Source organism: Tursiops truncatus, chromosome 13 (assembly GCF_011762595.2).
Source record: "Tursiops truncatus isolate mTurTru1 chromosome 13, mTurTru1.mat.Y, whole genome shotgun sequence".
NCBI classification, from domain to species: Eukaryota; Metazoa; Chordata; class Mammalia; order Artiodactyla; family Delphinidae; genus Tursiops; species Tursiops truncatus.
Genome location: NC_047046.1, coordinates 69,315,940 through 69,343,807, shown reverse-complemented (window position 1 = coordinate 69,343,807; position 27,868 = coordinate 69,315,940). Strand labels below are relative to the sequence as shown.

The window sequence follows — 27,868 nt, the reverse complement described above, 5'->3', positions numbered from 1 at the left end:
AAAAAAATAAAAAAACAAAAGTGGACAAACAAGATGCCAAACAATGTGAATAGTGATTTAGGGATGCCAGAGTTAGCAAATAAAATTCAGGACACTCTGTTAAATTTGAATTTCAGATACAACACCAGTTAACTTTTTAGTGTAAGTGTGTCTCAAATATTGCACATTTAACTGGATGTCATGTATTTCATTTGGCAAAGCTAAATAGTATGTTAATTTTGTGCAAAAAAAAGAGAGAAAAAAGAATATGTGAATCCAATTGTTTAATTAGATATGCATAAAATGGATTTGGAAGATTTGCTTCTGGGGAGGAAACCCAGACAGGAGGCAAGGAAGGGAAAGATACTTTTCACTGTTTAGTTTTTGTGCCTTTGTAATTTTGAAACATATGAATGTATTACATATTTTTAAAAAATAAAATTATAAAATTTAAAATAAGTTCTAAAAGGAGTGAAGATTCATTATAGGAAGACAAAACTAATACACATGATACACTTAGAAAATAAAACTGACTGAAATTGGCCCCAATATTTTATTCTATTATACTCTGGTAGTTAGATGTAAGTAGAATATTAACAACCACTTGCTGAGTTGCCAGGCTATAACGGGAATTAATATTAGCAACCTCCTGTTCAGTTGCTATTATGTTAATTTAATTTAATCCTCACAATAATCTTTGGGGGTTTTCCAAATGAAAACGCTGAAAAACAGAAACATTAGTGGACTTGCCCAGAACCACACATTTAATGATTGGCAGGTCTGGGGTTTGAATCCAGGTTTTTCAGTATCCATAGCCTGTTGCTTTTAAACACAAGACATCACTGTACTGTCTTCAAGAATATGAATTCCTAAAGTCAGGACATTTGTACTTGGGCATGAAAATTGATACAAAAAGGAAGAGCAATGAACGAGCACTCTCATATGCTAACATCAGTTACTGAGCTATGAAAAAGGACACACGGGCAAGTATCATGTTTGTTTCTAAGTAAATATGCAGGTATATTTCACTTTATGTGGTCCTTCTGTTCCAAGACAGCCGTTTTTATAAATGACATTTATGCAAATGTAACCATATTTAGAGTGCAATTGGGAGTCTACTTTTTAGATAAACTGTTAAATTCTTTTTTAGAAGGGAAGCTATTTCTGTAATATGGCTGACCCAGATTCAGTTGGTTTTGGACAAGGTACAAAATGGGATATTCTCGGAGTTTGATAATTGTCCTTTGGAGTTAGGGGTCTTAATACAAAACATGATGGATGGTCTATGTATGGAGAGGGTACTTTGCTACATGACAAAGGATTTAACTAGTTAAATTAAGTTTCTAACTGGAGCCTACCTTTAGCAGATTTAATGTCTAAAAAGTATGAGTAAATATTTGCCAGGGAGACGCAGAACATTGCTTCACTTATCAAACCTGTACTATCTTCGCAGCTTATCAGACACAGGAGTATTTCGTTTTCTAACACGAATGAGTAGAAAGTCTTCTAAGACTTCTCCAGAATTTGTTCTGATCTACACCTTCTGTACATTTCCCAATGATCTGTCCTCTTTATACTGCAGGGTGTGGTGAGTGGGATGAAGGGGTCTATCTGTTGCATATGACAATTGAAAGCTATATTTAGTCTTTAAAAAATTAGTTTTAAAAACAGTTGACCAAAAACTATCATTCCATTGAGAGGAGAGCCACAGACTCCTTAAATAGTTGTCAGGATTTTTGTCAGGTATTGGGGATGGGAGTGGTGGTGAGGCAGGTAATCGTCCTCTCCAGTCCAAGTGCAACCAGAGCAGGGCAGCTGAGGTTTAGGCAAGATTTGACTTCCCCATGTTTAAACTTTGTGCTTTCTCTCATCACACATTTACTCTTCTGAGCAGCCAGTATTACAATTCCAAATTCAGGCTTTTAAAATATCGACTCTGGACTGAACATTTAAGACTATGCCCCAGAGGTGCTGTTGGCTGGGCAATGGTTCCATTTGTCAGTGTTGGTCGCCATATTTGCAGAGCAATGTTTGTGTCATCATCTGAATATTCTATTTATTTTCTTCTTTATTCCTTAAAAAGTGAGCATTTTCTTTGAAAGAAAAAAATGAAAGGATATGTATAAAATGCTAGATCTACACCATCAAAGATTGTGTCTCAAAGGCCATGAGTAATTGAGAATTTTACATCACTTTTACTCATGGAAACAGATACCCCTCCATCTCCCTATTTTTTACCACCCCACCCAGCACCATGAAATTTATTTACTTTTTAACATATTTACACATATTTGATTTAGTGGACATTTTTCAGAATGTATCACATTCTGGTAAGGCATTACCAAGAATTAATCTGCATAAAAATTCATATAGTTTCCAACAAATCAAATCGCATCTCCATTTAATTCCAGTTTTACATCTAATTGAATCAAGTTTTTTGTTTACTCTTCTTAATTTTAAAAATAGGGAAATTGAATGGTTTACATCTTTTATAAATCATAATGGTTAAAAAATGTTTTTCCCTCAGTTTTCTGAAGGTCTTTTTTTTTTTTTTTTCCCCTGTAGGTCAGTAGCCTGTTCCTCCTTAAATGTCTCCTCATCTAGAGTCTGGGGCAATATTTGTACATTTGTTTATGAATAAGTTCCATGAGTTTTCCCCATTTAATATTTTAATAATATGAAGGCCAACATTCAATAAAAAACTTTATATAATAATTTCGGATAATATAGGGTTATGAAACAGACATAAACACCTATTTTTATAAATTCTGACAAGAATTGGGTTAATATTCAAATCAGGACAAATCAAGCCCAAGATTTTGGACATCAACAATCATGAAATATGTGTTGGGAGGTTTAAATGAGTTTATAAGCTTTCGCTGAATTTTTTTCTTAACATTTCTTTACTCACTCGTTGAACCTATAATTTATACCTTCCTCCAAATCTTACCAGAAAATTCTTAGCACCAGTGGTAGTATTAATTAATAAATAAAAATGATCATTGCTATTTAAAAGAGTCAAAGCTTGGAGGGGACAGTTTCAGATATGTTTATGCTCATAATCAACATGATACTTCTAGTTAACATCACGTTCCTAATTGGAGTTGTCTGGCGTGGGTTGGAGGCCATAGCCTTCCTCATTCTTCTGGCCTCCCCCTGTTGACTCTCTAATCCACAGGCAAATGCAGATATCCTTGTTCTACAGTGATTTTAGAGGCACCAAAACAGCCACCTGCTCAAAGATAACTCTTCCTCCAATTCACCAGAGAACTGGGTAACTCCACTATTACAACCATTTCCTCTGAAGCTCTTTAGAATGCAAATGTCAGCATAATACCTGTGATAGTACTGCATTACATGTCAGCGTCCCAGCAATATACAGAACATTCAGATCCCTTTAGAAATCCTTCCTAGGACGATGAAATAGTATTTGTGCCTTGGGCTTTGTTTTCAATATGAAAGCAATCACATAAGGTCCTTTTCTACATCACTTATAAAACTACCATTAGAAACATTATCTAGTCTGTGCTTGTGCCTTACAGTTACTCTTAGAACATAATCATAGAAAAAAAAGTCTCTCTCAATAAACTGATATACTTTCTTTAATCTGATAAGAAAAGCTGTGGTACTCATTATCTTTTTTGCCCGGAAGATCAGAGTTCAGGGTTTTTTTTGCTTAAATACAATAAGCATCAAGTTTCTCTTTTTTTAAGCTACTTTACTTCTCTTTAATTCTGAACTACATGACTCAGTTTTTGCTTGTTTTTTATTCTTCCTTTAGCTACTTGACCGCATTTTTATCACTAGCCCTTAACTACTGCAAATGCTTTTACGGGAAGAAGTAAACATAGTCAATTCTTGTTATTTATGGTAGTTTTATTCTATAAAGTCACTGCCAACACTGAATTAGCAAACACTGAAGAATTACTTCTAGGGAAAATACAGGGTGAGGTTCCCGTGAGCCTCTGGTCACAATACTTTCACCAAGTGATCAACACATCACCTTGTTTTATGTGTGTTTCTGTTTAAAGAGACCTTATTGAATATAGATTGCTGATTCAAAAACATTGAACTCAGCTAATAGCGCAATAACTCATGCCTGAATGAAGTTCATCTAACACACGTACATTCTTCATGGGACACATCACAGTTTTTTGAGCTTAGGAACATTAGCCCTTCGGCAATATCCTTGGGAGCCATTTTAAACAGAAAAACTACCACCTAAAAGCACAAAAATGCAAAAAGTGTGGCTCTAAAACAACCACGAAAAGGATACTTGTTTACTGTATGAGAGTTGACATAAGAAGGGAGAGTGTCAACTTGTTTGACCTCAGCTGGGCACTTGCACGAAATTCTCCCCACTCCACCACGCGTGTCTGTGAACGCCTGCAAAACCACCATGAGTATTGATTTGGGAGTTACAAAGGAATTTCAGCCAGTAGGCACATTCACAAATACACAATCAGTAAATCACGAGGATGGATTGTATGCTTTCCAAGGTGAACATCTTATTATATTTTGGCCAATTGGCACATTAGTAACAATTAGAATACTAAATGATTGAGTAGAAAGGAGGGCCCTCAGGGAATGAGGTACCTGGGACAGGTACTTTTTGTTGATCCTGTGGAAACGTGAGAAGGGTAAAGACAAGAGGAGCGGATGCAAAGGGAGCAACCAGAGAGTCCCACAAGGGACTCAGGTCTCTGGGAAAAGTATAGGAGAAACAAGATGAGGCTAAAAAGGAGATTGCACTAACCTATTTCACAATTTTACTTTTTTCCTATTGCAGTGATCCTTTTCTTATATCCATTATTGCCTACCTCGGGGAATTCAGGGGAACTTCTTGCTTACCTAGGGGAGTTCAGGGGAACCTCTTTTCTTCCCCAGTAGATTCCTACCCTAAAGTTAGAAACATGTATCAGACTATATGACCAAGTATTGCAATGCTAAAATGTCTGAGGGAAAAGCAGCTTCATATGTACTTAGTTAGTAAAAGTTGTTAGTAAAAGTTAGTAATTGTTAGTAATTGTTAGTAAAAGTTGTAATACCAGATTCAGAGGGAAGATCCCTCTTTCTAGTGTTGATGATGAGAAACAGAATTAAACCGGGAACAGCCACTCCCCTCCCCAAAACCTCCATTTTCCCAGTGACACCAACATAAAGACACATACTAGGCAAAAACTGGCAGAAAGGCTGACTGGGAAAGATTCTTATGAATTTTGTAGGGCTAGTAGTAAAGCAGATCAGTCCATTCAATTAGGATGTTGCTCCTAGCGAAGTCCTCCAGGGATCAACTATGCAAGAAGTAGCTCTGAATGAAAACTTATTAGCTCAGGAAGTGAAAATTCAGCCTGGTTTTCTGCCTGTACTTGGCTTATCATCAACACTAATTAACTCTCTTGGATCTTTCATTCAGCGAAAATTATTGCGATTATTAGCACCGCAGGGCTCTGTAGATATTTTAACTCATGGCTATTTGTCATGGTTGATGGCTAATTCAATGCCTTTTTCACAAAGTTATTGTCTGTAGAAGATATTGATGTATAGATAAACCGTAATTGTACACTGTGCTTTATTCATGAACTTGGCTTGGTTCTTCAAGTCACGCCCTTGTTATTTCAGACCCCACCCTGATTACTGTGATACTCTTCTCTGCTCACTAAAGCCATCTCAGGGTAAGGGCTTTTCTAGTTCTGGGACACTTGTACTTCCTGGGCTTCATTTGGACTATGGTCCTAAATCTATTTGGATGAGCAACTGGCATACAGATTCCAGTATATGAGGAATGGTTTCTCTAATATTCATGTTTTTTTAAAATTAGTTTAATCTTGATTATCTGAAAAGGGAGAAAAATGTATAGCTAGAGTTTGGCCAAACTTTATAGAGTTTGAAGAAACCTTTCAAAGAAGACTTTATCATTCACATTTTATATTTCATGAGAATAGAAGTAATCATCTTGTTATCATAGAATATTTTAAAGCATTAGAATCAAGTGGATTGAGCTAAAAGTTTGAATGTGTTGTATTTCCAAATAAGCCAGTTTGCGCTGCTTTATTTTATAATAGTTTGACATTGGTCCCCCGGCTCAGATGATATGCACCAGGTACACAGCAGTGTGGCTTAAATGTTCCTGTTGTTATTCTTATTGGTCAGCAGGTGCCATGGCAGTTGTTTAATGTGTTTAATATCAAAGCCCTAGCCCCTTGGGACATCAGGAGAGGAAACAGGAAAGATGAGTGCAGATACATCCCTGACGCTATTTCTAAAACCACAAGTGCAAGTTCTCCTGTCAGAAACATCTTCTTAATATAAGGCAGTTTACCACTGCTAAGACAAAATAATGAATTTTATTGAAAATGTAAAATTATAGGTACACTATTACCACAAAGCTTTAACAAATAACAACGGTACGAGGTGCTAATTTTTTTAATGCCTTCCTAAACCTCAATCACAAGAAAAAGTTTAACCACAAACTCTCATCGGGTTATATTACTTGCTGACACAATGCCCAGTGACAAGGGTACAAGTAAATTTGAAGGACAGTGACTGACCTTATAGAAATCTACAGTTTCAGCTCATGAAAAAATAATATAAATGCATGAATTCAAGATACGTTTGCCTGAAACTAGAAAATCTAAGGTGAGATTTTTGGCTGCAGCAGCCCTCCGAACGAAGAATATTTTTAAATAGGCTTTTTGCTCTTAGAAGTAGAGACAGATAAAACCTAATGGTAATCGGTGTTTTAACATATATTGCAGTCAGTGTTTTGAATTCTGCTTTGACCCACAGTAAAAAGGAATTCTACCTAGCCTATTGATATGTTCTCAATGGATATTTTCTTTGGTTTTTTGATATTATCATCTAAGCTTTGATGGAGTTGATAATGTCCCGATAAACTGTGTTATGCTTAAAAATTATTTGAAAATATCTATAAATTTCCTTTCAAACATGAAGCTTTACAGAACTCTCTTTCTGAAAAACAGCTCACAAACCTCAAGTCCTTGAAAAGATACTAGAAATTATTTCAGTGTTGTTTACATGTTCTAGTAGTTCTGCAAAGAAAAATCCATAAAATATTTCTAAAAATTTCAGTAGTTATCCAACATAGGTTTTCCATATAGTGGAATAAATGAGAAACTGCTTACATATCACTTCGTTCAAACAAGAGGGTCAACCACTTTCATGACAGTGTTCTAAATTTCACTGACTTAAAATTAATTATTGTTTGGAAATAAGCCAAGTACAGACAGAAAACCAGGGCTAAATTTTCCCATAATGAACTAAGTAATTTTACTTTAGGGCTATTTCTTCCATAGCGGTCTTATGCCATGTGACATTTGACCTTTCTTGTTACTTGACAATGCTTCCAAATATTTTTATGTGGCAAATACTGGACTCCATTTTGCTTACAATGATCCATAATGTATGTTTCTGTCTCTAAGGAAAATCAAACTGATATCTCTTTGTGGTTCCTGTGAATTGTTGAAATCCTCAGTTTTGAACCATTTTATTCTATGTAATAAGTCTGTTTTTCTAGGCTGGCAGGCTAGAAAATGAACTGAACAGTAGATGGGTATCCATTTCTGAAGGCAGCAACCCAGAGGGCATTGATGGTGTTAAGGATTACTCTAAAATTACCAAGATGCAAACAACTGTATGTATGCATCTGGCTGATTCACTTTGTTGTACAAAAGAAACTAACACAGTATTGTGAAGCAATTATACTCCAATAGAGATCTATTAAAAAAAAAGAGAGAGATCTTTTGTGTCTATAAGTTTGGCTATTGAGTGTGCCATTGTGGATCTGAATCTATTTAGAGAAACTACAGTTTTTTATGAGCCCATCTCTTATATTAGCAGTTGGCTGAGGTCACCTAAGAAAAATGCCACCATTCCTGATGGAAAAATACTCAGGCAGTTACTATTAATTTAACCTGCAGACTAACCAGAATGTCTGCCAGTTTATCAACTGAGTTTATTTACATATACTTGTCATGTTCACCCAGAAGACAGGAAACTAAGAACTTACTGTCAAGGATACACAGTTAAGTGTTTCGAACAGTTTTGGTGATCAAGTCTCAAACTCTGTGAAAGAACCTTTCCGAGGATGGACTTAAGAGGCTCTACCGAAAGGACATCCTTTCTACAAAGGGACCATATTTTCAGAACTAGGGATTTGAATATCTATCTAACCCAGATTCTGCCCTGGTAAGGGAAGATTTTAGATGGTGGCTGCTCCAGGAATTCTCAGCCAGGGCATCACCATCCACATAGGCTACGTTAGCTTTTACTGGTAAAGTTCTTTTTGTACCAAATTGTTCCCCTACAACTCTATTCTTAAGCCTGGAACTTCTAACATTAGGCATACCTTTGGATTTTTGCTACATGTTTTAAAGCAAACATGCTTACCAGGAAGAGTGATTCATTAGCTGTTTACAGCTACAACAAATTGGTAGCAACAAATTGGTACTAGCACTGTAGAAAAGTATCAAAAGAGATAAAAGGGGGCTCTGAGATGAAGTTCTGACTTGTACTAAAAAGAAAATTCCTTGCTCCACCTTCAATTAATGTCAAAGAAAAAAGATTCAAGGAGATAGTCTTCCCTCCATGATATAATAGATATGTAATAAAACGATTCACCTAGACAGGAGTTTAGGGGCTGTAGGGAATATTTGGCCTTATAAAATGCTTCATTATTTCCAATTACATAGGAGAAGCTGAGGATATATCATGTTTACAAAAAGTCTGCAGAAAAGCATCTTTTGTTTCTTCCTTAATAAAGCTTCATGGTAAAACCTACTATTGTTAAGAATGTTACAGATTTACTCATAGACACCATGGCTACAGTATAAATGTAGTTCTGGAAACTCACTCCTGGAATGGATATCATAAAAATATTCACTCTATTTAATTCTAATATAAATTCATTTCAGATCCAGTTAAACAGGAATATTTTTAAAGTAATCAGAATTAAGTGATATTTGCTGTAACAAACAAAAAATATTATTCAAGATCTAGTCTACTCCTTAGGGTTTTCTTAATTAATACTGGATTTTATATATGCTCTCAGTATCAGGACAAGAGAAAGGCCCTAAATAGATAAAAACTTCTATTTTTGCCCATATATACCCCTTTCATTGGGACTCTGTGATTTGGAGAAGACGTCCCTGTTGCTTCGGTCACTCAGTTCAATTTTGCCTTTAAATGTGCCTGGGGCCAATTCTGTCAATCATATTAAAAGAAACTAGACTCATAAAGATTATGGATAGAATGGGAAAAACGTTTGTTTAACCTTCTTTCACCTCATTCATACTTTGGCATGTAGCCTGTATTAGTGTCCTGAAATCTCAACAAGTTAATGCAAAAAATTATTCCAAACAGGAAGCAGTTGTAAGAGAAAGTAGAATTTGTAAAGCTGTACCCATTAAAATAAAAATTACCAAACTTTTGATTTTCTTCCACAATGGCCTAGACTTGAAAATTGGTGCATTCATTGAACGCATTCTTCGGGTGATGATATTTCAAAGCTGAAAATGAGGATGTTTGCTGTCAGTCTTTAATCCAAGGTTAAACATCAGTGCAAATTTTCACCCTTGACAACCATGTCAAACAGTCATAATTTATAGTGATATACAAATGTTCATCATAAGTTATACAAAGGATTTTTTTGCAGTAATGATATTTGTCTTTTCTTCATATTTATTATTATACTCCCACACAAGTAGGAGTGCCAAAAACAAGAGATTTGTGTCCCTAATGTTAGCTTACATATATTCAAACCTCATACAAGAAAAAAAACACACTGATATTTCCCAAGAGACTATGAAATCTTGATGAATTTACAGAATGGGATAATCTAGATTCTAGAAGATTCACAATCACAGTTGGATAATAGCTTAGTAAATAATGTAAGGAGGGCTTCCCTGGTGGCACAATGGTTAAGTATCCGCCTGCCAATGCAGGGGACACAGGTTCGAGCCCTGGTCCGGGAAGATCCCACATGCCACGGAGCAACTAAGCCCGTGCACCACAACTACTGAGCCTGTGCTCTAGAGCCCGTGAGCCACAACTACTTAGCCCATGAGCTGCAACTACTGAAGCCTGCGCACCTAGAGCCTGTGCTCCACAACAAGAGAAGCCACCGCAGTGAGGAGCCCGCGCTCTGTAACAAAGAGTAGCCCCGCTCGCCGCAACTAGAGAAAGCCCGCGTGCAGCAATGAAGACCCAACGCAGCCAAAAATAAAAATAAATAGATAAATAAAATAAATTATTTAAAAAATTGTTAAAAAAATAATGTAAGTAACCAAATGCTGGAGAACAAAAAGCACTAAAGTCAACATGGATTTAATTAGAAATCTTGACTGGGATATTTGTAGACATGGATTATGTGTCTAACTCATAGATGAGTCATTAAAATGTTGTTTAGAATTTTTCCTTCTCCATCTATAATAATCAGAACACAAATAACTGAGCTATTGGCATATTACAAGAAGCTTTTATGGAAAAACACATTTGTTCAGAACTAGATGTCTGAAATGATGCATCCATAACAAAGAAGACTTTAAACACCTGAATCCAGAAGGAACAGAGAGAAACGTCTCAACTGGACAAGTACTCATGCGGAATATTCTCATGTTGATAATCTAATAATCAGAAATACTTTGATGGAGAGTGAGAGGCAGCCAGATGGTTGTATAAGGAATGTTCTTAAATGTAATAAAATATTTCCCAAACTTTTTCAAACAATGAACTGGAAAGAGTATTAACATGGGGATGGAGATGGGGTGGGGAAGAGGAGGTGGGAGACAGAAAATAACTTTCCGTAAACTAGACATATATTTACAAGTCAATTACTTAACAATATTTTATATAGGTTGGAAATTTAAAAAGTAATCATTACTAGATAATTATTCTTTAATTCTTTTAGAACATAGAGATACATTTTGTTGAGATTTCATAATCAGATCTTGAGGTTAAAAGTGTCATAAATTCAGACACAGCAGAGCTAGAAAAAAGCTATTGCGTAAAATAAAGAGAATGGCAGTTAATTTGTTCTTAAATTAATACTGGTTGGGCATCAGTTATTAAAGCATGGTATTAATGAGCCAAAATCAATAAATTCAATCACTTTAGTAATCTATTAGGTTTTTTGTTCTATGGTACTAGAACACATTCCTAACGGAGCTATGACTTCTCATTTTTCACAAGGGGGGCTGGGAGAAAATATGGGTGAATAGAATTCTAGGTAAAGGAAATGCTTAAAGCGGTTGTCCCACAGAAAGGGATAAATGGCACCTGTAACTAAGAGTTACAGGTATATTTAATACGTCCTCCCAATTTAATAATAATAATAATAAACATAATTATATATAACATTACATTTCCCCAAAGTCCTTCCAGAGCTTAAATGTCATTATTAGCCAAAGCGAATCAGTGCTGACAGAATAGGAAGAAAATTATTACTCCTATCTTATGGCTACTACTCCTCCCTCTTTCCAGGGTCTCCTTAAGGGATGGCACTAGGTCTTGTGGATTTTCATGATCACTTGCAGGCCAGTACTTCCCAGTTACTATTACCAGCCTGACCTCTCCTAGGAGATTTAGATTCCAGAAGCCATTTTCCTGAACAAATCCAATTGAATCACTAAAGGTACACAAATGCAGTATGTCTTCCTCTTTCAATGCGCTTCACCTTTTCTACACCTAATTTCAATTTGGGGGACCACTGTTCATTCATCTAATGCCTCCTTAAAACCAGCAGTTGCAACTATAAAAATCTCTCTTTTCTCTCAATATCTAATCAACGTCACTAGTTAATTATTTCCCTATTCTGACTTCTCCAACCTTACAATCGTTGAGCTAATTTCAGACCATTTGTATTTCCCACTTCTAACTGATCTCTCTACAGTTTTAACCCCCTTAGATTTATCTTCCTCTTTATTACCACAATACTGCATTCAAACCACTAACTTAAACTTTACCAGGTTATACTCAAATTATCTGCTCATGTATCTACTGCACCAGATTCTAAGTTCTTCAAGGGCACAAGCTATGTCTTATCCATCTTTACAACCAAAGTACCAAATATGCTGCTGACACAAAAAAAGCACTTAAGGAATATTTCTAGTAAAAAATTCAGATATGTAAAAATTATACCAGAAATTAAGTTGCTATTATTAGTTTTAACATGGTGAGCAGATCTTTTTATTGTAAGTAATAATGTTGTCAAATTTAACATAACTAACTTGACATCTTCTCTAAAGTTTATACGATACAGGTAGAATTTGTGCTCTCCAAAGGATGTCAATAATTCTTGAAAAAAAATTTTTTTATTTTCATGCTTTGCGTCAAGTGATGATGCACAATAACATGGTTATGGTAGAAAAGACTAAAAGTAGTTTAGAGCTATTTCTTTAACCTTCCAATTTCAATTTCTACACACTTTTAAAAACATGATTCCTGAGAAATAAGACAAATAAAAGCGTTTCTACTGGTTATAAAATATTATGATGAAATAGACATCTTTCTTTGAACATATAGCTAACATTTATGAATTCGAATTTTTCTTTTTCTCTTTTGAATTAGTTTTCTGTTCTCAAGGTGCCAAGCTTATCCCCATAGGTGTCTGCATTTTTACTATATTGATTTTAAGAATCAACACTACTCTAGAAAAACCACACCGTACCTCAGGCTTTATTTCACTAAAATCACCCTAATCCAACACCTTCCAAGAATTAAAGGATAAGAAATGAGTTTACAGTTCCCTGGGCCTCACACAGGAGTTGACTTAAAAAGTCAAAGTGGACTTTGAAAGAATGAAAACTGTAATGAGTCAGAACCATGAAAACCACACTTGATTAGCAAAGCTGTTGGGAACCAGAAAGAAGAACATTACAATTCAAAGGAAATTCATCTTCATAGCAACTCAGTTATTGTCAGATAGTTGTTTTACAGAAAACCACACCATAGAACTCAAAGACCTCCTCCCCAACTTGCACTGGAAACAGACACATGCCAGGCTTCCTTCAAGTCTGCTGAGCAAAGCAAGCCCACAGCTGGTGAAACTACCCCGGTTAGAGGACAAAACACACGTGGGACATGGGTCCATACTTTCCATTTCTCACCTCATTCTCACCTTTATCTAAGTATACTCTTCGTGATCTTAAACGGAATGACTTCTCACCAAATGTGCAAGCTCCTGGTGGGGGGAGAGGGCACCTCAATTAAGAAGCTATCCAGGATAGCCTCATCCACCAGAGGGCAGACAGCAGAAGCAAGAAAAACTACAACCCTGCAGCCTGTGGAACAAAAACCACATTCACAGAAAGATAGACAAGATGAAAAGGCAGAGGGCTATGTATCAGATGAAAGAACAAGATAAAACCCCAGAAAAACAACTAAATGATGTGGAGATAGGCAACCTTCCAGAAAAAGAATTCAGAATAATGATAGTGAAGATGATCCAGGACCTCAGAAAAAGAATGGAGGCAGAGATCGAGAAGATGCAAGAAATGTTTAACAAGGATCTAGAAGAATTAAAGAACAAACAAACAGAGATGGGGGCTTCCCTGGTGGCGCAGTGGTTGAGAGTCTGCCTGCCGATGCAGGGGACACGGGTTCATGCCCCGGTCTGGGAAGATCCCACATGCTGTGGAGCGGCTGGGCCCGTGAGCCATGGCCGCTGAGCCTGCGCGTCCGGAGCCTGTGCTCCGCAACGGGAGAGGCCACAAGAGTGAGAGGCCCGCGTACTGCAAAAAAAGAAAAACAACACCAAACAAACAGAGATGAACAACACAATAAATGAAATGAAAAATACACTAGAAGGAATCAATAGCAGAATAACTGAGGCAGAAGAACAGATAAGTGACCTGGAAGACAGAATGGTGGAATTCACTGCTGTGGAACATAATAAAGAAAAAAGAATGAGAAGAAATGAAGACAGCCTAAGAGACCTGTGGGACAACATTAAACGCAACAACATTTGCATTATAGGGGTCCCAGAAGGAGAAGACAGAGAGAAAGGACCGAGAAAATATTTGAAGAGATTATAGTTGAAAACTTCCCTAACATGGGAAAGGAAATAGCCACCCAAGTCCAGGAAGCGCAGAGAGTCCCATACAGGATAAACCCAAGGAGAAACGCACTGAGACACACAGTAATCAAATTGCATACGTTAAAGACAAAGAAAAATTATTGAAAGCAGCAAGGGAAAAACGACAAATAACATACAAGGGAACTCCCATAAGGTTAACAGCTGATTTCTCAGCAGAAATTCTACAAGCCAGAAGGGAGTGGCATGGTATACTTAAAGTGATGAAAGGGAAGAACGTACAAACAAGATTACTCTACCAGGCAAGGATCTCATTCAGATTCAATGGAGAAATCAAAAACTTTACAGACAAGCAAAACCTAAGAAAATTCAGCACCACCAAACCAGCCTTACAACAAATGCTAAACGAACTTCTCTAACCAGGAAACACTAGAGAAGAAAAGGACCTACAAAAACAAACCCAAAACAATTAAGAAAATGGTCATAGGAACATGCATATCGATAATTACTTTAAATGTGAATGGATTAAATGCTCCAACCAAAAGACACAGGCTTGCTGAATGGATACAAAAACAAGACCCATATATATGCTGTCTACAAGACACCCACATCAGACCTAGGGACACATTCAGACTGAAAGTGAGGGGATGGAAAAAGATATTCCATGCAAATGGAAATCACAAGAAAGCTGGAGTAGCAATACTCATATCAGATAAAATAGACTTTAAAATAAAGAATGTGACAAGAGACAAGGAAGGACACTACATAATGATCAAGGGATCAATCCAAGAAGAAGATATAAAAATTGAAAATATATATGCACCCAACATAGGAGCACCTCAATACATAAGGCAACTGCTAACAGCTGTAAAAGAGGAAATCAACAGTAAAACAAGAATAGTGGGGGACCTTAACACCTCACTTACACCAATGGACAGATCATCCAAACTGAAAATTAATAAGGAAACACAAGCCTTAAATGACACAATAGACCAGGTAGATTTAATTGACATTCATAGGATATTCCATCCAAAAACAGAAGATTGCACTTTCTTCTCAATGCACACGGAACATTCTCCAGGATAGATCACATCTTGGGTCACAAATCATGCCTCAGTAAATTTAAGAAAATTGAAATCATATCAAGTATTTTTTCTGACCACAACGCTATGAGATTAGAAATCAATTACAGGGGGAAAAAAAACGTAAATAAAAGAAACACATGGAGGGTAAACAACACATTACTAATTAACCAAGATATCACTGAAGAAATCAAAGAGGAAATAAAAAAATACCTAGAGACAAATGACGAAGAAAACACGATAATCCAAAACCTATGCAATGCGGCAAAAGCAGTTGTAACAGGGAAGTCTACAGCCATACAAGTCTACCTTAAGAAACAAGAAAAATCTCAAATAAATAATCTAACCTTATGCCTAAAGGAACTAGAGAAAGAACAAACAAAACCCAAAGTTTGCAGAAGGAAAGAAATCATAAAGATCAGAGCAGAAATAAATGAAATAGAAACAAAGAAAACAATAGCAAAGATCAATAAAACTAAAAGCTGGTTCTTTGAAAAGATAAACAAAATTGATAAGCCATTGGCCAGACTCATCAAGAAAAAGAGGAAGAGGACTCAAATCAAAAAAATTAGAAATGAAAAAGGAGAAGTTACAACAGACACCACAGAAATACAAAGCATCCTAAGAGACTACTACAAGCATCTCTATGCCAATAAAATGGACTACCTGGAAGAAATGGACAAATTCTTAGAAAGGTATAACCTTCCAAGACTGAAACAGGAAGAAATAGAAAATATGAACAGACCAAATCACAAGTAATGAAACTGAAACCGTGATTAAAAATCTCCCAACAAACAAAAGTCCAGGACCAGATGGCTTCACAGGTGAATTCTATCAAACATTTAGAGAAGAGCTAACACCCATCCTTCTCAAACTCTTCCAAAAACTTGCAGAGGAAGGAACACTCCCAAACTCATTCTATGAGGCCACCATCACCCTAATACCAAACCAGACAAAGATACTACAAAAAAAGAAAATTACAGACCAATATCACTGATGAATACAGATGCAAAAATCCTCAACAAAATACTAGGAAACAGAATCCAACAACAGATTAAAAGGATCATACATCATGATCAAGTGGGATTTACCCCAAGGATGCAAAGATTCTTCAATATATGCAAATCAAACACTGTGATACACCATATTAACAAATTGAAGAATAAAAACCATATGATCCTCTCAATAGATACAGAAAAAGCTTTTGACAAAATTCAACACCATTTATGATAAAAACTCTCCAGAAAGTGGGCATAGAGGGAACCTACCTCAACATAATAAAGGCCATATACAACAAACCCACAGGAAACATCATTCTCAATGGTGAAAAACTGAAAGCATTTCCTTTAAGATCAGGAACAAGACAAGGATGTCCACTCTCGCCACTATTATTCAACATAGTTTTGGAAGTCCTAGCCATGGCAGAGAAGAAAAAGAAATAAAACGAATACAAATTGGAAAAGAAGAAGTAAAACTGTCACTGTTGCAGATCACATGATACTATACATAGAGAACCCTAAAGATGCTACCAGAAAACTACTACAGCTAATCAATGAATTTGGTAAATTTGCAGGATATGAAATTAATACACAGAAATCTCTTGCATTCTTATACACTAATGATGAAAAATCTGATAGAGATATTAAGGAAACACTCCCATTTACCACTGCAACAAAAAGAAAAAAATACCTAGGAATAAGCCTACCTAGGGAGACAAAAGACCTGTATGCAGAAAACTATAAGACACTGTTGAAAGAAATTAAAGATGATACCAACAGATGGAGAGATATACCATGTTCTTGGATTGGAAGAATCAATATTGTGAAAATGACAATACTGCCCAAAGCAAGCGATAGATTCAATGCAATCCCTATCAAACTACCAATGGCATTTTTTACAAAACTAGAACAAAAAATCTTATAATCTGTATGGAGACCCAAAAGACCACGAATAGCCAAAGCAGTCTTGAGGGGAAAAAAAAATGGAGCTGGAGGAATCAGACTCCCTAACTTCAGACTATACTACAAAGCTACAGTAATCAAGACAATATGGTACTGGCACAAAAACAGAAATATAGATCAATGGAACAGGATAGAAAGCCCAGAGATAAACCCACGCACCTCTGGTCAACTAATCTATGACAAAGGAGGCAAGGTTATCAATGGAGAAAAGACAGTCTCTTCAATAAGTGGTGCTGGGAAAACTGGACAGCTACATGTAAAAGAATGAAATTAGAACACTACCTAACACCATACACAAAAATAAACTCAAAATGGTTTAGAGACCTAAATGCAAGACCGGACACCATAAAACTCTTAGAGGAAAACACAGGAAGAACACTCTTTGACATAAATCACAGCAAGATCTTTTTTGACCCATCTCCTAGAGTAATGGAAATAAAAACAAAATAAACAAATGGGACCTAATGAAACTTAAAAGCTTCTGCAAAGCAAAGGAAACTACAAAGAAGACAAAAAGACAAACCTCAGAATGGGAGAAAATATTTGCAAACGAATCAATGGACAAAGGATTAATCTCCAAAATATATAAACAGCTCATGCAGCTCAATATTAAAAAAACAAACAACCCAATCCAAAAATGGGCAGAAGACCTAAATAGACATTTCTCCAAAGAGGATATACAGATGGCCAAGAAGCACATGAAAAGCTGCTCAACATCACTAATTATTAGAGAAATGCAAATCAAAACTACAATGAGGTATCACCTCACACCAGTTAGAATGGGCATCATCAGAAAATCTACAAACAACAAATGCTGGAGAGGGTGTGTAGAAAAGGGAACTCTCTTGCACCGTTGGTGGGAATGTAAATTGATACAGCCACTATGGAGAACAGTATGGAGGTTCCTTAAAGAACTAAAAATAGAATTACCATATGACCCAGCAATACCACTACTGGGCTTATACTCAGAGAAAACCATAATTCAAAAAGACACATGCACCCCAATGTTCATTGCAGCACTATTTACAATAGCCAGGTCATGGACACAACCTAAATGCCCATCAACAGATGAATGGATAAAGAAGAAGTGCTACATATATACAATGGAATATTACTCAGCCATAAAAAGGAACGAAATTGGGTCATTTGTAGAGACGTGGATGAATCTAGAAATTGTCATACAGAGTGATGTAAGTCAGAAAGAGAAAAACAAATATCGCATATTAACGCATATATGTGGAACCTAGAAAAATGGTACAAATGAACCGGTTTGCAGGGCAGAAGTTGAGACACAGATGTAGAGAACAAATGTATGGACACCAAGGGGGGAAAACGGTGGGGGTGTGGGGATGGGTGTGATGAATTGGGCGTTTGGGATTGACATGTATACAGTGATGTGTATAAAATGGATGACTAATAAGAACCTGCTGTATAAAAAAAATTCAAACAAAAATACACACTACTATATAGAAAATAGATAACCAACAAGGACCTACTGTATAGCACAGGCAGCTGTACTCAATATCTTGTAATAACCTATAATGGAAAAGAATCTAAAAAAGAATATCTATCTATCTATCATCTATATATATATATATCACTTTGCTGTACACCTGAAACTAACAGAACACTGTAAATCAACAATATTTTAATAAAAATTGGAAAAAAATGCCAAAAAATAAATAGAGAAGCAATCCAGGAGCCTACTAATCAGTTATACATTCTACTTTTGTTTCATTGGGTTTTCTAGTAGCTAAGTGCAAAATTATCACCTAACAAGGGGTATTTGGGGAAATTAAATAGGTCAATTTCAAAATGACTAGAACCTGATGATGGCCTAGTGTGGTCCTGAGAAAAAAGCAAACCCAAAGTTGTTCATTACACTTTATTGCTACCATGTAGTCTTCATCAACTAGCATCCCGTTTCTTTTTTTTTTTAATTTTTAAATTTTTATACAATTTTTAAAGGTTTCTTTCCATTTACAGTTTATTACAAAATACTGGCTATACTCCCCATATTATACAATACATCCTTGAGCCTATCTTACACCTAATAGTTTGTACCTCCCACTGCCCCACCCTACCTTGCCCCCACCACTGGTAACCACTAGTTTGTTCTCTGTATCTGTGAGTCTGCTTCTTTTTGTTATATTCACTAGTTTGTTGTACTTTTTAGATTCCATGTATAAGTGATATCATACAGTATTTACCTTTTTCTGGCTTAGTTCAGCTGACTTAGTTCATGACTTAGCGTAATGCCCTCCAAGTCCATCCATGTTGCTGCAAATGGCAAAATTTCATTCTTTTTTATGGCTGAGTAGCATTCCATTGTATGTGTGTGTGTGTGTGTGTGTGTGTGTGTGTGTGTGTGTGTGTGTATATATATATTTATAATATATATATTTTATATTATATACCACATCTTCTTAACATCCCATTTCTAACTTAAGATTAAAGAATAGGTCTTTGTCATACCATGTCCTATTCATTTAAACCTGTTTCAGTATGTTTTTACCCCTCAGTTATAAATACAAGGATATTTTCAGTAAAGCGACTTTTTCCTAAGATATGTTTTGCAGTGTTTGTTTTCTACATTGTTTCTAATAGAAGCTTTCACTTCCAAACCCTGAGAAGCAGCCTTTGATAACTGGCATTGCCAACCTTGGAATGATTAGGATCAAAGGTTGAATCGGGGAGGGATAGGGGCAGAAACTGGGAGTAATAGTTTCCACGTATTTACTTGTGGTATTCATCTTTAGTTCACACAAGAAATTAAGAAATTAGCAAATGAGGTGCATTGCTCCTGTACTTCCCAGCATTTGGAAAAAAATTTCAGAAAATCGGAAGCCTAAGTCAGTCCAAGAAGGTGCCTTGGGTCAATATAAGGCAGTTCTTGATCTTGGAAAAGGTTTCTACTTTTTTTAGGCACTAAGAGATGCTTCATTTTTTGTTCCCTCTTTGAAAAATCTACGTTCGTTCTATATTTTTTACCATTTTGACATATCCAGAAACACTTATCAACAGTACATTTTGTTTATGAAAACAGTATATTTTGAATAACAGTCCATGAGAACTGAGTACCTCTTTTAAAGAACTTCTCAGGCTCTGAGGACCTTGCCTAAGTTAGATTGGACAAGTATCATACAAACCCATTTTGCTTTTTCTAATTATTTTTGTTCTGGTGTATCCCTCAGGTCAGACTTAACACACAGTTTCATTTTTCTGAGAAAGTTAAGAAGAGAGCAACAAGAAAACAGATCGGGTTGACCCCAAGTTCACTATAATTGAAAATAAATTTATGGGCTACAGAAAGAAAACTAAAATAAAATCTTGTATTTTTTTCCTAAGCCTCTTAAAATGAAAATTTTCCTCTTTTATAGAGTGTATGTATTTCTCTTTTTTCTTTATCTCTCTGTGTATGTGTGTGTATACACTTACACATATATACATCTATATCTATGAACATTGATACTCACACACATAAAAACATCTATAACTATGAATATCTATCTATCTAACTAAATGGGTAATAGGTACATAAATGAAAGCGAGGAAAGAAACAAGGAAAAAAAGGAAGGTAAGGAACTAAACATGAAGTAAGAGTTGTAGGTTACCCAGGCCTAGAGCTAGACAACAGGGATATTAAAATAACCAATCTATTGCTTTTATTTTACACAGGAGAAAATTATGCCTTAAGGAGGCTGAATGCCATACCCATAGCTGTACTATTCAGCACTAGTAGAATTTGATTAATGATGGGCTTCTTAAAGGTTTGATTTAAATCCCACCAATTTATGATATCTATATCTGCCTTCTCTAAAATTTCTCCCAGATTATGTGAGTGAGTCTTGATGTCCTTTTTACCTACTAAAAATATGTTGGTCCTGCATTTCTGGATATTAGGCATTTGGTTTGTATCACAGCTACAACTTACTTTACTTTGATATTATTTTTTACAACTGTATTAACTAAACTCTCACTATTATCTCTTAATTTGTGATCTAGAATATCTATCACATACCAAACAAATTGTGTCCTTTCTTGTGTTTGTAGGATCACAGTTTTGGAAGAGGGGTTGAAGGTGACTTAGTTCCTCTTCTCGGTACAAACCATCTCTACAGTGAATAAGTCATGCAGTGGACTTAGTTTTCTCACATCTTATCGAGCCTTTGCAATGGCTTCCCACTTCTCTCCAGCCTCACCTTGTGCCCCTCTCCAGCCCCTGCTTTCTACTCTCTAAACTCCTCTTTTCAATAGACAATATCTAAATGCTAGTCGTCTTCTTCTACTCCGAATAAAAATCAAAAGCCAACATGTACTTTCAAAAGCCTTCTGTGACCTGTCCCATTATCGCCCCACCCCCAGACATACAGACAGGCTTCTTTGCTGCTCCTGGAAGATGCCAGGCAAACCCCTGCTTGTCGTTCCTTCAGTCTAGACAGCTCTTCCTCCCCGTAACCACAAGGTACGCTGCCTGGCTTCCTTCAGAGCAACCTTCAAATGTCACTTTCTCAGTGAGACTTTCCCTGGGCACTTGATCTAAAATTTCAGCACAGCCTGGGCCGTGCCACTGCCACTTTCTGTGTGCTTCCTCTGCTTTATATTCTCTCCTTAGCTCTTATCTCCGATATAGCATGGATCCAACTTGCTCATCTCGTTTGTTCTCTAAAGTAAAAGGCAAGCTCTCTGGGGTCTGGCATTTTGGTCCATTTGGTCCACCTCTGTCCACACACAGCCCAGAACAGGGCTTGACACTATTAATGAATATTTGTTGAATAAATGAACAAGAAACTTAAGTCCTTTTTCTCACTGCATTCAGCAGTTGTTTAGTTAGAAAAGACAACTTACTGAAGATTTTTTGGCTGTGTGTTAAACAGCATTTCATTCTCATTACTGATAATCCAGACAAGTTTCCCTCATTTAAGGAGGGCCTATAAGAGAAGGTTAATATTTAAAGAATATGAATAATGCAAAGGGTGTGAAACAAATTAAGTAATACTCTGAACTCCATTTATGGGGTTTACAATAGGTTTTTATTGTGCTTTGTGGTGTTGCTACTTCCTACTACTATATAATAAATGTCAGCTCCATACTACATCTAATAATGAGTGAAAAATCGCTCCCTTTTAGCCACCAGCTCCAGAAAGTGGCATACCCTTCATGGGAAACCCCTGGTTTGTCCTGTCTGTTTTTACTGTCATTGTTTTCCTGTCTCTCAACACTGCAAAAACTTGCTTAAGAGCTGAACTGTTGGTTAACCTACCTCTATGAATCAACTCAGGCAACTGGATTAATTGTGAGCTGAGCTTTATGGGAATAGTTGGTCTATGTTTCATGCTCTCCTGACCTGAAAGACCTGAAAAACTAACCAGAAATGTCCCAGGCTGAGGGTGGGAAAAGAGCAGGTTTCTGTTCTGAACCACCTGGGGCTTTGGATGACTTCCACCTTTCCAGAAGTACAGCTAAATAAACGAAAAGCAATTCAGAAACCAGTAGATACTTTTAGTCTAAGATGGTGCACCAAGGAGCTGAGCAAATCAATTATATTAGGGTTACCTTTCCTGTAAGGGCGTCAAAGATTCCTGTTCCAGAAACGGCCTAGGAGAGAGCTGTGGTTTGCTTACATTTGAGATTCCCTTTATTCCTTCTTGGCATCTTTGAGAACAGCCTCATCCAGTTTCATCTGCAATGTTTTGTTCTCCTTTCTAAAGCAAAGATGGTACCATTTTATGGGAGGCCATTGTCGGTTCTTAAGCAGAAAAGGCTCATTAATATTAAACTACCTGCCAAGATGACCTTGTTTTGGTCATTCCTGAGAATCCCTTCTTGCCTTCAAGAAGGACTGATTCCCTCTGGGTAGAGGATTATGATAGGAAACTGTGAAAAATAAGTATTTAGGGGGAACAGCACAAGGCAAGTATGGCTCTCACTTCAAACTACAATTTGGACTTTATAGTAGCTTAAAAACTCAATAAACTTAAATTCCTGAGGCTATCATGCTGAAGTTAACTTTTCTGTTAACTTTCCAGATTTAGAACTCTATACCCATGCATATAAAAATATATATATTTATAATATTACCGTGAATGTAACTCAATTTTAAGAACAGTACACATTTTTCTTTGAAACAGACTAAATCAAAATTCACAGCTATTATTACGTTCAACAATAATTTTGTTGCTAAGAGCTCTGAAACTACATGTTATTAACTTGGGCTTAATTTAATAATGTGCCATATACACAACTGGAATCTTATATACTCTTCATTTTAGGTCTTGAAATAAAAAGCAGTGTCCGTATTACAAGCGTGATGAATTTAACCAAACTCAGCCTCTTCCTAGGAACACAGCCTCTAGCTTCTGTTTAGGGACATTTCACCGGCTTTAATAGTTTTCAGATAATGAGATAATGTATTGAGTGGAAAACTCTTGGAAGCTAATTTATTGTGACCAGTTGAACAAACACACATGTACACACCCTCTAGGACTGCAACACCCGGATCACAATTCAGAAGGAACACGGGGAAAAAAAAAAAAAAAAATTGGCAGACAGACATTGCTCTTGAGTTCTCTGAAGCTCTTTCACCCACGGACGGACATAGAAATGTCCTGTCGCTTACCTGGCTTGCCTCACGAAATGACTTCTCCTTAAACGAAACTCTAAACACATTATGATAATGAATTGTTTTTGGTTTTTTGTTTGTTTGGGGTTTTTTTTGAGATACAGATGAAAGGAAATTGACATTGCTGTGCTAGGTTCTTCTGTAATCCGAACCAGCTGTTTGATAGGCAAAAGCCAAAGTAAAGAAAGACAACCAGCTAGTTTTTGGATGACGTCCGCGTACCCATCACGTCTGCACCTGGATCTCGGTGGAAGCCGCCCCCCTACTGCGCTCACACCCAAAACCAGGCTCCAGGACCCGTCTCCCTCGCCGCGAGCCTGCGGCCCCTCATCCATGTCTCACTTCCTTTTCGCAGGCGAGCCGCCCAGCAAACCCCGAATTGGTGGGAACACATTCCAGCAATAACAGCCCGGCTTCCCCAACTCACCAGCCTGCGAAGTTTCCGCGGCGGCAAGAGGTGTCGGGTTTCAGAGGTTTCCTGCCCCCTTCCCAAGCCTTTGGACTCCTGGGGTCCGACTCCAGCAACGATCTGCCTTCCAGGGCGACAGTCCTGGGGACAGCTCCTATTTTTCCAACCTGTGGCGCTGGATCGGTGCAACGCCGGCCGGTTCCCAGCCCCTGCCAGTCAGGACTGCAAGTGGCCGGACTTGTAGCACCACCCCTGAGTCCGCGGAGACCGGGGATCTGGAAGGTTTGTGTGAGAAGAAGGCGTGTCTCCCAGTCCTAACGCGGACGTGCGGAGCGCACCTCAGGCTAATCTTGGTGGCGACTCAAAGGCGCTCGGCTTCTGGTTCACTTCTCTTCACTGCAGGGCTCCAAGCCCTAGCAGGCAGCTCATTCTTAGTCCTTTATTTTTGCGTGTTTTCTTTGATTTCTCTTTTTCATAGAGCCCTGGGCACCGGGAGAACTGCTTCCAACGCACTGCATTTCTCTCCTCCGGGGAGATGTCTCATTAACTAGAGAGAAAGCAAGGAACTGCTAGTGGAGAGCAAACAAAGACTTCCGGAAATAAAAGGGCTTAGAAGGAAAGCCGTGTTTTAAAAGTTAGAATCTGTTAATATGAATACATTAATCAGTATGCACCGCCCTAATCTTTGCCTCCTAAAGTCATTTCAGAGATAACGTAGGTTAGTAAATAGGTGTCATGTCTATGAGATCAGAAGAAACCAGGAGCACATACATTCACTGAACAAATCTTTATTAAGTACCTACTATGTGGCCGACCCTGTTCTAGACACTTCGGATTCATCTGTCCACAACCAAGATCCTGGCTGGCTCTCTTGAGGTCACATTTCAGACAGACTCTGACATCCCTGATGGTAACAGTAAGAATCCAAGGTTGAAGACATATAATAGCAATTGAGTTTTTCCACTGTGAAGAAAATCAAAAAGTTCCAAATATGTTGCTTGCATTCATGTTGGTAAATGATGAGGTGACTGCTAAAATGTTAATTGTTTGACCCAGTTCTGACAAGGTGCCTTAGAGACAATCTGAGAGGCACTGACATCAGCTATGGAACATCTCCTGGAGAAGTGCTGTGGGAGGCATCTGAAAAGAAAGAACCTAAAGCCAAAACCACATGCAAATAAACAAACAATAGCAAAGCAGTGGAGAAGAGGAGTGTTGGAGAAAACATTTGGTTTCACAGGAATCTGTCTATTCTACTAGGAAAATATGGGAGAAGTTCTATTTTCTGTGCCTCAATGGTCTTATCTTGAAAATGGGGATAATAAAATGTCTTTCTTCATAGGGTTATTGTGAGTAAATGAGTTCATATCAGCAAAGCGCATAGAACAGCACCTGGCACGGTAAAGTATATATGTTGGCTATATTTATTATTTTGGTAGCACTTATCTACTCCATTCCTCCAAAGTAAGGTCCGATTCATAAAAATTATTCTGATCTACTGTGAAAAATTACTGGAGGTTTGGGTTGTAGATTTTCAAAATACATATGCTGGGAATATATATTTATAGTAAATCTATTTTGCACCATCAGCAATATTTTTATTGCTGTGTGTATCTATGGGGCCTGAGAGAGATAAAAGAAATACATAAACAACTTTGACTTTATTCCTCTTTTTATAGCACATTAATTTAAAATGATTCTCTGTACATGATATAAAATGGTAATGTGTATTCTTCACCTAGTTTATGTGTTCAATTACATTAATCCTAATAGATATTATTTCCCATACTCCACAGCTTTTATAATGCCATTGTCCATAGATCATCTCATTTGATTTTCACAATATTGCTTTGAAAGGAGCAAGGCCTCTATTATTTTTTATTGTCCCCATTTTTAAGAATGAAGAAACTGAGGTTGAGGAAGTCCCAGCAATGTGCCGAGAATCACAAAAGTCCATGAATGTAGAACTCAGGTGTGCTGATCTGGAAGACAGAGCTCACAGTGGTCAGGACACCGTGCTGCCTCCCTTCTGTTTATGGACAAAGTTCCTGTCGGGAGAAAGTCTAACACACACGTTTATCGTCTGCTCTCTTTGTCACCCTTCCCTTCCCCGGATACGTAAGTGTGTCAGCTGCCTCGTAAGGTTAACCCTTGCAGGGACAACTCTCCTGGAGTCACCTGCCACAGAAATCCTGTGTTTCTGGTTCCGAGGCTCAGAGGTACTAGTGTTACATTGTGATGCTATTCAGCTACTGGAGAGGGTGGAACTTTTCCTTCCCTGTGGGCAGAGGGTTCCAAAGATGAGACGGCAGTGGGAGAATATGAGCAGAATGATTCTTGGCCACTTCATGAAGGCCACTTTGACCAGAGAAGGAGCAGAATAAAAGACCCTGGAAAACCATGAAAACAAGGTGACACAGCATCCTGTGTTGTAATAAAAAATAAATGTCTTCTGCACCTGGAGTTTACATAGCACAAATTTGATAGACGTAATTTCTGTCAATAGTTTTATCACTGAATAAACACAGCACTGAGGTAAACGGATATATAAATGTACATGGGTGACTTCTAGTTAAAAATGGTAAATTGATCACATATGTTTCGTTTTTCCTTCCCCAAACTCCTCTGACACAAGAATAAATACATTTTTATATGTTATGAAACCATAAAGACAAATAAAAGGGAGAAGAGAAATCAAGAGACAAAATAAACTGCATTGGATGATTTGGAAAAACCTAAGTCATACGGAGGCTGGGTAACTGATCTGGAAGAGGATGAGTTGGACACTGCATGCGTGTAGGAGGGCTGAGGGATGAGAAGCATTAACTCCCTGTGTAACCTGGGAGGCTCATGCTTAGGAGGCGGAAATACCACCAGAGAAGGAGGCCACCTGGTGGGGTGAACACAGGGGCTTGGTTAGATGTCTGTATTCAGAATGCTTGGACCCAATGTTCCCTTCCGCACTGTCATGCAATCAACCAACCATAAGTCCCTCCATCTGCTCACCCCAGCCTCCAGGAGACTGGAGGTTTATTTTCTGGAGAAAGTAAACTAGAGTAAATTGTCGTTTAGCAAGATGAACTGAACACATGCATTTTTACTCTGCTCCTATAGAAAATGAATTAAAAAGAAATGTACCTTCAAGACAGTAAAAAAAGAAACCTCTTGAAATTGAAAATACGCAAAATTTTACAAATTTGAAAGATGGGTTATAAGATGAAATGTTCAGGAAAATAAATTTTTTAATTAAGTAATTAAACACAACAAGACATATCATTCTGAAATAATAGAAGCCCAGGAATAAAGAGAAGCGCAAAAAACATCTTCCAGAAACATAAAGCAAATCACATACAAAGGAAAAGAATAAAAATTTCATTGCATATGTATAAAATAGATAACTAATGAGAACCTACTGTATAGCACAGGGAACTCTACTCAATGCTGTGTGGTGACCTAAATGAAAATGAAATCCAAAAAAGAGGGGATATATGTATACGTATAGCTGATTCACTTTGCTGTACAGTATACACTAACGCAATATTGTAAAGCAACTATACTCCAATAATAAAAAAAAAAGTGACAGTGGCAAAAATAAAAATAAATAAAAAAATAAACCAAAAAAAAGAGCAATAATGCATCCAGAAGATTCTTTAAATGCCTTCACGATTTATAAATGAAATTATTTTGAAATGAGGATCGTGTACCCATACACAATGTCAGCCAAGTGTGATTAAAGATATTTTTAGACATATAAGGATTCAAAAA

At 37.1% G+C, this 27,868-nt stretch overlaps 1 protein-coding gene across 3 annotated transcripts in view; it reads right to left on the bottom strand.

The window, feature by feature from the left end:
- RAB27B (RAB27B, member RAS oncogene family) overlaps window positions 1-24,572 on the bottom strand; it is a 69,747-nt gene extending 45,175 nt beyond the window's left edge. The window contains exons 1-2 of one of the 3 annotated variants that reach the window (XM_019937085.3): window positions 24,122-24,572; window positions 22,629-22,777 (exon numbers count right to left, since the gene is read on the bottom strand). Coding sequence is in view for 1 of the 3 variants with exons in the window: in XM_019937083.3 (XP_019792642.1) it covers window positions 22,697-22,698 (2 nt within the window). In the remaining 2 variants the exon portion in view is untranslated. The remainder of the gene's footprint in view (window positions 1-22,628; window positions 22,778-24,121) is intronic. The other 2 variants (XM_019937083.3, XM_019937084.2) reach the window with 2 other exon arrangements.
- Between the last annotated feature and the right edge of the window lie 3,296 nt (window positions 24,573-27,868).